At 28.3% G+C, this 11295-nt stretch overlaps 1 protein-coding gene across 1 annotated transcript; it reads right to left on the bottom strand.

Annotated features, from left to right (window-relative positions):
* Positions 1-8793: 8793 nt before the first annotated feature.
* LOC111292637 (WRKY transcription factor 71-like) lies at positions 8794-11043 on the bottom strand. The gene is made up of 3 exons (XM_022885112.2): positions 10343-11043; positions 9798-9935; positions 8794-9308 (listed from the first exon to the last, which is right to left on the bottom strand). Exons 1-3 carry the CDS (start codon positions 10822-10824, stop codon positions 8939-8941), a joined length of 990 nt encoding a protein of 329 aa, XP_022740847.1. The 5' UTR covers positions 10825-11043; the 3' UTR covers positions 8794-8938.
* Positions 11044-11295: the final 252 nt, after the last annotated feature.

Below are 11295 nucleotides of genomic sequence, written 5' to 3'. Positions count from 1 at the left end.
AATAAATTTAATTAGGGTATAAGAATATTTAAGCATCCTTTTCCATAATTATCTTAGCATTATAATCATGCTTATTATTAGGTGATGTTAGGTTTTAGATGTCTAATCTCTTTATGCATGTATTAACCTTTAAATTGCTATGCTTATGTTCTTTGAATGTATTTTATGTACTTTAATTGTTACTTGCACTTCAAAGTTTTTTTTTACTAATAATAATAATAATAATAATAATAATTTTTTTTTAAAGAAGGAAGAAAATATATACAAAAATATGAGTATATAAAAATCCATTTTTAAAGGAATTATAAAAACAAGCTTACTTCGAAAGTCTGCCTAGATGTTGGAGACTTTTAGAGAGGTTCGTAAATTCTTAAAATTTAAACCCGAACTTACCTAAAACCTAAAACTCATTTTAAATTCATAAGGGTTTGAAAACCTTTTATGAAGTGATCTATTCTCGAATGTCATTTAAAAGTTGGGGTATTCAGGAAATTTTATTTCATTAAGGATTTCATACATTTCTACGGCTAAAAAATAAATTTGTTTTGTTAAAATCTTGATTATAAAAATACAATAATATTAAAAATAATTGAACAAGATTTTTAAATATAAAATGTCGCACACAAACTTTATCTAAATGTTGGAAAGTCCAGGTGGTTTCTTTATATTTGAAAACCCGATTATTAAATTCACACTCGATCCTCATTTTGCATATGTTTCATTCTTTAAAATTAACATCTTCATTTATAATGCATGCATATATGTTTGCTTTAGTTATGGCTATTTAATATTAATTATATTATTGCATTCCGTTTTTTTACCACATAAAAAGTTTTCTTAAAATTTTAAATTTTTAAGGATTTTCATGAAAACCTTTTAAAAAATAATCTGTTCTCGAATGCCGCCTAGATGTTGGGGTATTCAAGAAATTTTATTGCATTAAGAATTTTCATACGTTTCCATAATTCAAAATAAATTTGTTAAATTAACAAGTGTAAAATATAAAAAAATAATCGAGCAGGATTTTTAAATATAAAAATTCATCTCCAAACTCTACCTAAATGTTAAAGAGTCCAGGTGATTTTTTTATATTTGAGAACTCGATTCTTAAATTTATACTTGATCATCAAATTGGCATATGTTTCCTTTTCAATTTATAATGCATATATATATATTGTTTCTTTAGTTATGGACGTTTAATATTAATTATATTATATTTCATTTTTTTTACATCAAAAGTTTTCTTAAAATTTTTATTTTTGAATAAATAAAATTAAAATAGCATTCCATAAAATATAATTTATTGATACTCTGCCTAAATGTTCGAGAGTCATCAATAATTATTATTTGTAAAAAATGTTATTTTATTATTTTTAGAAGGAATGTCATGTTAAATCTTAAATGGAAAGACTATTTTTCAATTCTGCCTTTATATTGGAGACTTTGAAGATATTTATTTAATTTAAAGATTTTCTTAACATTCCTAAATAAAAGATTTTTTTTAAACTAATTCTTACAAACAAAGGGAATTATAATTAAATCTCAAAATGAAACCATTTTTATCCAAAACCAATGATAGCGTATAATTAATTGGTACCAATTTGTAGGTGTTGTAAGGGTGCTAATTTTTCCCCATACGTAACCGACTCCCGAGCTCGATTTTATTTTCATAGATCAAAATCATTTTTTTAATAAACACTACTAAATTAGTGGTGTTTTATCCTTAAATGTCATTATTTTTCTTGATGCAAGTATAGCCAACATTTTAGAAATGTTTTTGGCAAACAGCTCTAAATTTTAGCGACATTTATAAATACTGTTAAACGTAAAAAAAATCTTTAAAAACCTATTCCCTTATAGTGATACGTGTTCATAGGTGAACAATCAAGTGGAAATATAAATGAATTTGAATCTTAGGATGCCACTCTTTTAAAAAATGAGTTTCTAAAGAAATGCGAGATAAATCAAGTAATGTCTCTTTATGAGATTAAGGAAACAAATGATTTGTTAGTTCCAAATTAATTAATGCATGTTCCTTATCAAGAACCAATAGTATCTTATCCAAGTGAGAGCTTGATTAAAGAATAATAAATTTGGTGAATTAGTTTCTCAATAATCACAAGTCAGGTAAAGTAATCATAAAAATATTTTTTGACGTCATTTTGACGTAGAAAGAGAAGCATTCATGATTAACCTACATGATGAAGAAGAGCTGAGAAATGTTAAAGAAGATCTTTCATCTTCTGCAAAAGAAAAATGGATTAAAGCAATGGAAGAAAAGATGAAGCCTATAAGATCAAACTATGTTTAGAAATTGGTTAATCTTCTTAAATGATGCAAAGAAGATTAGGAACAAATGGGTTTTTAAGATTAAGTATAAATTAAATGGGACAATTGAAAGATATAACACTCATCTGATAGCAAAAAAATATACTTATAAAAAGGAATTGATTATAAAGAAACTTTCTCTCATGTTGTCAGAGTTACCTTAATACGTTTAATTCTAGCTATTATAGCTAGTTTAAATTTGAAGTTAAATCAAATGGATGTGAAAACTACTTTTCTAAACAAAACACTAGAAGAGAAAATCAATATGGAACAACCTTTAGGTTTCATTAACAAAGGTCAATAGCATAAAGTGTATAAGTTATTAAAATCAACTTACAATCTTAAACAATCTTTTACATAGTAGTATATTATATTTCATCAAGCGATAATTTCATATGATTTTATCATGATTGATGATGCCACTAAATGTATGTCATAAAAGACAAAAATAAATTTATGATCTTGTCACTTATATGGATGACATACTATTGGTTGGCAATAACAAAGAGTATATTACTAAGATGAAAATCTAGTTGTCTTCAAATTTTAAAATAAGGGACATAGGCAAAGCAACTTACGTACTTGGTGTAAAAATCACATGAGATTATTCTAATAAGTTGTTATTTTTTCATAAAAGTAATACATTAAGAAAGTTTTGGAATGATTCAATATGCAAGAATGCAAATTGATAGATTTTTCTATCGCAAAAGGTGAAGGTCTTAACCAGAGAATGTGTCTTAAGACTCTACAAAAAAAGTACAAAGAAAAAGAGTTACTTACTCTAGTACTATTTGAAGCCTTGTGTAAGTTATGATGTGTGCAAGGCGTGACATCTGCTATATCATAAGCATAGTAAGCAGATATCAATCCAATCCATGTTAACGTTATTAGAAAACTATTAAAAGAATATTAAGATATCTAAAAGGCATTGTAGATTATTCGTTGTGCTATCAGAGAAATGATCTGTAATTGGTCATCTTTATGGACACTGATTAAGGAAGAGATTTAGATGAAAGAAAATCTACCTCTTGCTACGTTTTCTTATTAAATAGTAGAGTTATTTCATTGAGCATTAAGAAATAGACTTGTATAGCATTATCCATAATGAAAGTTGAATTTGTAACATTTTTAGTGTCAATACAAAAGGCTATTTGGCTTAAGAAATTTTTAAATTATTTAGGATTTAAGAAGGATGAGTCTAACTTAGTATTGGTGAATTGCGTAGTCAAGCTAAAATCACATTCACAAAGGATCATAAATATCATTCTAAGACCAAACATATAGATACCAAGTATAACTACGTGAAAGACATGATTACATAAAAAAAGTTAACATGTAGTACATTTTTATGTATAAGGTGATTGTAGATCCATTTACTAAGCTCATACCTAGAAATGTGATTAATAACTGCATAAGATCTCTAAAATTATGTAGATGTTGATATATATGTATTGATTGAACAGTTTTATATTAATGATATATGATATTTTTCCATTTGAGTTGACTTATATTGAATACAATTAATGCTGTTAAAGTTTAGTACTTTATTTTATGATGCATGCATACATGTATATGTATATGTACATATACTATAGATTTGAAAGGTATGTTAGACAAATGATTGGCTTTCTCGTATAGACAATCACCTCAATGGTTTGGTATCATAGATATGAGACTAGTTAAAGTTATGGATCGAAAGCCCAAGTTTAAAATCGAATCACTTTGATAAGGGATTAAGATAAGGTCACTTGATATTGAGATTTATGACTGAAAATATATATATGTACCTATACAATATGATTTAAAAATATGTTAAACATTCGATTGGCCTTCTCACATAAGCAATTGCCTCAATGGTTTGGTACTATAGAGATAAGACTAGTTAAAGTTATGGATTGAGAGTCCAAACTTAAAATGAAATTACCTTGATAAAGGATTAAGATAAGGTCACTCAATATTGAGATTTGTGACCAAAAGTGAACAACCCACAATTCACTTTGTTTGTCTTAATATGCCATGTAGAAGTCCTGTTGATTATATGAAATCAAGTTGAGTTATAGACTCAAGTTAGATACTATAAGTATTTGAATTATCACATGTACGAATTGATATATGAATGATGAAAGATATACGTTTCTCAAGAAAAAAAGTAATATCATTGCATGTGTTTTATACCACATGTGCATTATTCAACTAACAAGTAAATTTTTGCTTCTTATTGTGTGAGACCTTTGAGAATAGAGGTTCTCATATTATGTACCCTTAAGGACTTTTGATTGTTTCTTAAAGTTTCAATTCAATATTAGCTATCTTGGATTGTTACCAATAGATAGGATATATCTGGATAATAGTTGAATCGAAATAAAGAGATTTAAGAAAAAATGAAGATTATTCTGGTGTCACATTTAGTTGTATTCATAGGTCGACCAATTATGTTTGACACATCAAAAATAATTATGAATACACAAGTATACCATAAAATATTGTTAAAGAGAGATCGTAAGAAACTTAAAATGTAATTGAATGGATGTAGGGTCTTACATACTTACTCTACTTGTACTTAAGAGTTACTATACATACCTAATAGTTGTATAAGTGAATAGATGTGATTATAAGTTGTTATATACACCTAACAGTTGATAGAAACTAAGCTCTTGAAGTATGTTGGTCGTACAGCTTATTTCCTTTTATGAACTCGATGCAAAGAAATGAGAAAATATTCTTGAGATCATAAGAGTTTGACACCCATCTGTGTAAATGAGAGATGAAAGAAATTAGAGATCTGCCTATAACGAGTAACTGCCATTAGGCAATTTATTTCTTTTATATAAAAAATTGCCTTAAGCAGTTTATAAAGACTTAAAAGTTAAAGAAACTGCCACCCTTTATCTCCTAATATAATGGCATTCGGCCATTAAGAAAAAAATGAGAAAGTCTTTTTTTTATACACAACAAAAGGAAAAAAAATGAGAAAAAATGAGAAAACACAATCTAGTAGGTATTATACAACTCTTAAGAGGAATTCTTGGTTCGGTGTTTTAAAAGACTTACACTATAGAAATAAACAATTTTCATATTGTGATCTTATTCAACGACTAGTAATTCAAGTCAAGATTTTGTTTCTATTTCCGCTAAACAAGTAAGTATATACGGTAATGTTCGTATATATATATATATTGCATGTACTTTATCTTTCATAATTTTCAACCAAACAATCACATTTGAATATGTTATTATTATACAACCAATGTAATGTCAAGCAGCTAGAATTCAAGATTCTGTTTTAAAAGTTTTGGGTTTGAAAAATACAAATAAGAAGATTGACTCATTCAAAAATTTATCCAACTCATTCGATTCAATCCAATTTAATTAAAAAAATTAATAATTTAAACCCAACAATCCTCACTTGAAATAGTTCGAACTTGAGCAATCAAAAAGTTAATTTGAAACGATTCAAAATTAAATTGATTTAATTTTAAAATTTAATAATTTGAAATTAAATTGACTTAAATCTAAATAATCTCTATATTAAATCTGAATTATTCAAACTTGAACCCTACTACATTTATTTGGATTCAAATCGATCCAAGCTGAAGTTAGTCAATCAACCTATCTAATTGCTACTTTTAGGCAGAATATGATTTATGAGAATGCGAGAGGTTGCCTTCCTTTCTTTAACCCCATATCACTTGTGTACGAGTGCATCACAAAATTTGAAATTTAAACATTTTTTACACATTAAGCAATAGGTGAACAATAAACCTCGAGTTAAGAATTAATCATGTTTCATTTTTTTAACTTAAAAAAAAACAAAGATTGAATCATAATTATTAGAATTTAAAATCTAATAATATTTTATTGGCAGTTTACATAACTATTGACATGAGTCCAAATTTAATCAATAATATGAAATAACAACATAATTTTCTAATTAACAAATGAAACAAATGAAGTACCATTTGGGCAAACATATAATAGGTAACAAGCAACAAGAATAACAAGCAATATAATAACAAATATGGAATCTATGATTACCTTTGTGTAGCATTCAATTTATTAAATAAGTAGAAGTTCAACAAATAAAAAAAAAAAAAACAATATTCATCAATGTAAGATTATGCTACTCAACAAACACATCAAATTAGATGGACCATATATGTGTAAAAAGAGATTTTTTTTTTCTTGTTATATTGAACAGAAAACCGATATTGCCACTAACAAATTAATAAATTAAAGACCATGAACACAAAACAAATAGTTCCCCAGATTTTTTACAACAGAAACTTGTTGAATATGGTCCTTTTTGTTTGTTTATCAAGTCTGAAAACATGCCTCGAGGTAATAGCTAACACTAGTAATTAATTCCATAATCAATGTCAACCACATTAAGTTTACCTTTGAGCAAGTTGGCAGTTTCTGAATTTGGAATAGCCACATCTAGCAACAGGTTGCACTTAAAAAATATTGTCATATTAGTTTTAGAGTTTAATTAAATTGATTTATATAATCGTCTTTAAGATGTGACATTTAATAAATTTAAAACTCAAATCTCAGTATTTGCAACTCTTTTTCTTATTCTCAAGTTGTAATTTCTTTTGTAAAAATAAAAAATAACAAAATATATGTTAAATTGAATTCAAAGCTAACTTAGTTAAATCATGTAATAACTTTTAAAATATGACATTCAGTAAGATTAAGATTCAAATTTAAATACTTGTAATCTTTTTTCTTATTTTCTAACCTCTTTTGTAAAAACATTTTTAAAAAAAATTGTCAGGTTAGATGAAAGTATTTTAAAAAAATTGAAGTTGTCAAAAACAAGACTACACTTAAAGTGTGAAGGGTTTGAGCATTTATGTTGTTTTGTCCATTAACTAGGAGGTGGTTTGGATTCTCATGCAAATAATATAATCCCACCAGCTTTGTTTAAGGGTATGAAACGATTTCTTTTATATAAGTTCTACCTATCTGAATGCTTTCTAAATTGCTATTATTATTATTAAATAAAGCTGAGTTAGGTTGGATGTTACTGCCCCTTTGACTTGAACAAATCTCTCAAATATTCATATTTTATCAGTAAACAAAATAACATATATAGTAATGCAAAAAAGTCCACTACAATTATGCTTATTGAATCAATCAGTATAAGCGACAAAGGTGTGATCTCTGAATAAATGTTGTCAAACCGACATTTTAATATGTGTTTCTATAGATGAAAAGATTTCTGATAATAATATATAGCAGTATATATATATAATAAGGGAAAAAAATAATGCGAATGGGATGTTTATGTCTGCACCTAATCACTTTCCTTTTCATACAAAGCAGTATAATTAATAAAATAATACAAGTGTTTTGTGTAGAAATTCAAACTTTTTGTTGAAAATATATAACAATTTCATTATCATGACTTATGAGCTGGGAAAAAATATATATATATATATATATAAACAAACTAACATATTTGAAACTGTATATAAGTCTTTAAATGTGTTTAAAACTAATTGAAATAAAGACAATCAACATATACAAACATACATTAATTGATTAATTAATGAAGCCGAACTACATAAACATCAGACCTTAATTAATTTTCTAAAAATGGAGAGATGTTTGGTTATAATTGATTCCATTGAATTACGATGACTTGGTTTTGGGTGTAATTCATGACATCCATTGTTACTCAACAAATACTTCATTATGTAAACCAAACTTGGTGTGTATTCTTGACTATATATATCCATCAACGATGGTAAGGAACCAAGAAAAAACATATATAGGAATTAGCCTTTTTATTAATTAACAAAAGAACACCACATTAAATTAACTGGTTGAGCTCATCATTCAAATTAATCTGTAATTAATTACAAAACATAGATTAAGTTAATTAGTTGAAACTTCCATGTGGCTCATGAAGTTATATTTTTATCATATGTATACACCTACATACTTAGTGCAAACTTTATTTCAAATTAATGGAAAGATACTGAGTAAAACCCTCGTTAAAATTTTGATTCACCGAACAAATTAAAAATATAAATGACAAGTTGAATCTTTTATAGTGTACTCCAACAAATTTCTTACACAGTCATACTTTTTCTCCATCGTCCCTCAACCAAGGCTTAGCAGTCAACTTTTGTTTATTTATTTACTTTTAATTATTATGATCCTCATAATCATAGAAAGAGAATCAATTAAGTGAAGAAGATTTATAGTTTGAAATTTTATAGTATAAAAGAGAACAAAGGAATAATCAATCTTCTCAACGACTTTCAATATTACAATTTCATCTCTAGGCACAGTGAGTGAAAACCTTCGGAATAATTGCATTTGCACAACAAAAAGAACTGGATTCCCAAATTTCATACAAGGACTAACCCCATCGCCTCCACTAATGCTTACGCTTCCCATATTTTGGGGTATCAAAAAGATTAAATAAAAAAGAGAGAGAGAGAGAGAGAGAGAGAAGAGAATTAATATTGCAATTAGATGAAGAAGAATATGCAGGAACTCCAGCTAGTCAGAGATAATGCTCTAAGTAAGCCAGACTTGTAACTAATTAGTTCATTTATATATTAATTCCAGGAGAGGGATAGATCACTATAGAGTTTCATGGAGCCTGCCTGCGGGTGAAGGAAGAAACTAAATCTTCTAAAAAGCCATAATCAGGAACTTGAAGCTGCTGCTGCTGCTGGTGAGAGGCAAGGGTTTGATAGTGCATAGAGTTTGTGTCTCCTGCTGGATTGCTTGTTGATGGAAGGAAATGACTTAGGAATTCGTGAGGGAAGCTGGGATTCATTGATGCTGATGATGTCAGAATTGAAGTTGAAAGCATCCCAACTCCACTGCCTCGAAGAGTTGCCGGAATGTGATGATTATGCTGTCCTTCATATGTTGTGATCACCACTGAGGGATCTTGAAAAGATCTTTCAATACGCTTCTTAACACCACATTTTTGGGTGGTGCATCTGTAATAACTTCTGCAGTGAGCAAGTGATCAAAAATCAAGATTGTGAGATCACAATGCTACTTGCAATATAGAGTTTTAACTTGTTCAATTGCTATAAATCATTGCACTGTGGAGACTTGCATCCAACATATAAGTTATTATCCGTTTTTATCTAAAGGTCTTACTATTTTTATTTCATAAAAAATACCTTATAAGTATAGATTTAAGTCTTTATTTATATATTATATCATATATTCACATTTTTCCTATGTAAAATTGGGGCATCATATGCGCATCAATGAAGTGGTTATAATAGATAACCTTCAACTTTTGCAAATGCATGGTATCTTTTTTATCAAAAAAATTTCACTAGAATTTTCCAAATTTGTACTAAACTCACCTGCGTCGCAAACAATAACATATGAATGATGAAAATAGGAGTACTTCTACTGCAATAACACATTGATTCAATCAAGTAAGTGCAGATTAAATTTGAATAGATATGGACTAATAAAACCACCTTGGATAAGGGCTGTTCTTGACCGCCTTCTGTCCATACTTCCTCCATCTGTATCCATCTTCAAGATGATCAATCTCACTCTTGGTGAGGAAGGCAAACCTTGGCTCTCTTTGCTGTTTCTCCTTTTTTGCTTTGTTCCTGAAAATTGAATACACAAATTAAACCTTTCAAGATCAATTGGTTTCAAACAAGAATTACTAATAATTTTGTCCTTGAAAATGTCTATCATATATTAGGGTTTTTGTAGCTTTCTCATCTCTACAGAAAGCCAGAGAAAACAATACTATTAATAGTCTAAGAGTTTGAAGAAGAAACTGATCAAAAGAAATACTATGGAATTAAGTAAAACCATGTACTATTCCTTTCAAAGACTCTGAAAGTCTACTTTTATTATTATTACTTTTTTTTAAGAGAAAAAATGATAGCAGCTAGATAGTACTAAACTTATTAATCCACAAACCAGAGAAGTAGAAAAAGTCCCGAAACCTCTCAACCTTTACCATGAATCAAAAACCAATTAACAAGAGCTAAGACAGAAAAACTACACTTTCTTTGACTTGTCATCTCCATGATCTTCAGCCCCTTTTGGTTGCTTATCTTTCTTGGTCTTGCTTGAATCTTCATCAGCTGCTCCCTCGTTTGAAGAAGAAGACGCTGGGGAATTTGGTGCGGATGGGTTTTCAGTAATATTATTATTATTATCATTATCTGCAGTGGTGCTGATTTTCTTGGAGTTGGTACTGTCATCGATGGGACTAACAACATCAGATGAAGAACATGACATGTCGAAGGCTCTTGAAAAGGAGTTGTAGTCGACTGCAGAGCCATGTAAGCAGTCAGTGAAGCTTGTGTAAGAAGGATCAAAGCCCTGAAAATTTTGTCTTCTTGTTGGTGTTGGAGCAGCTGCTGCAGCTTGGTTGTAAATAAAAGGATTATTGTAATTGTCAAAGAATGGAAAGGTTGATCGGCTGAATCCTTGGAAAGGATCATAATCATATTGTGGATCTTTCTTTTCATTTGACGACATTTAGAATTGATAAGGATAACAAGAATGAAGAAATTAAGGAAGAGACAAGATTGAAGAAAAAGAGGAGGAAGAGGAAGAAAGGGTAAAACTATACTGAAAAGGTTTGAATGAGAGAGAAAAGCAAAAGGGCGTTTGAATAAGATACTTTTGTTTGGTTTTATAAGAAAGAGGGTGTGGCGTTGGAATTTTTTGTTGATTATGAGAGGGAGAGAGAGTGTGCTGTGATGGACTAGGCAGGGGGTTTGGCTATTCTCCACTCCTTATATTTTAGTCTTTACTGTTCTTTAGTTAATGGCAACAGGTTTTTTAGACTTCTTTTTATGATGTATTTTACCAGTCATATATATATATATATATATATATATATATTAGTATCAAGTAAAATAATAATAATTTATATATTTATATTATATTTTACAAAAAAATTATATATTATAATTTAATATGAAAATATAAATATATATCTTTTAT

Source organism: Durio zibethinus, chromosome 10 (genome assembly GCF_047325235.1).
Source record: "Durio zibethinus cultivar Kanyao isolate XHJ-2024 chromosome 10, ASM4732523v1, whole genome shotgun sequence".
Lineage (NCBI taxonomy): Eukaryota > Viridiplantae > Streptophyta > Magnoliopsida > Malvales > Malvaceae > Durio > Durio zibethinus.
The sequence above is the reverse complement of the archived record's forward strand: the minus strand, read 5'-3'. Positions and strand labels throughout refer to the sequence as shown.

Coding starts and splice junctions, on each gene's coding strand:
- LOC111292637 (XM_022885112.2), bottom strand. CDS start 10,824: ATGTCGTCAAATGAAAAGAAAGATCCACAATATGATTATGATCCTTTC. Junction 9,936..10,342: donor GATGACAAGTCAAAGAAAGT/GTAGTTTTTCTG, acceptor TTCAATTTTCAG/GAACAAAGCAAAAAAGGAGA. Junction 9,309..9,797: donor AAGAACAGCCCTTATCCAAG/GTGGTTTTATTA, acceptor TGCTCACTGCAG/AAGTTATTACAGATGCACCA.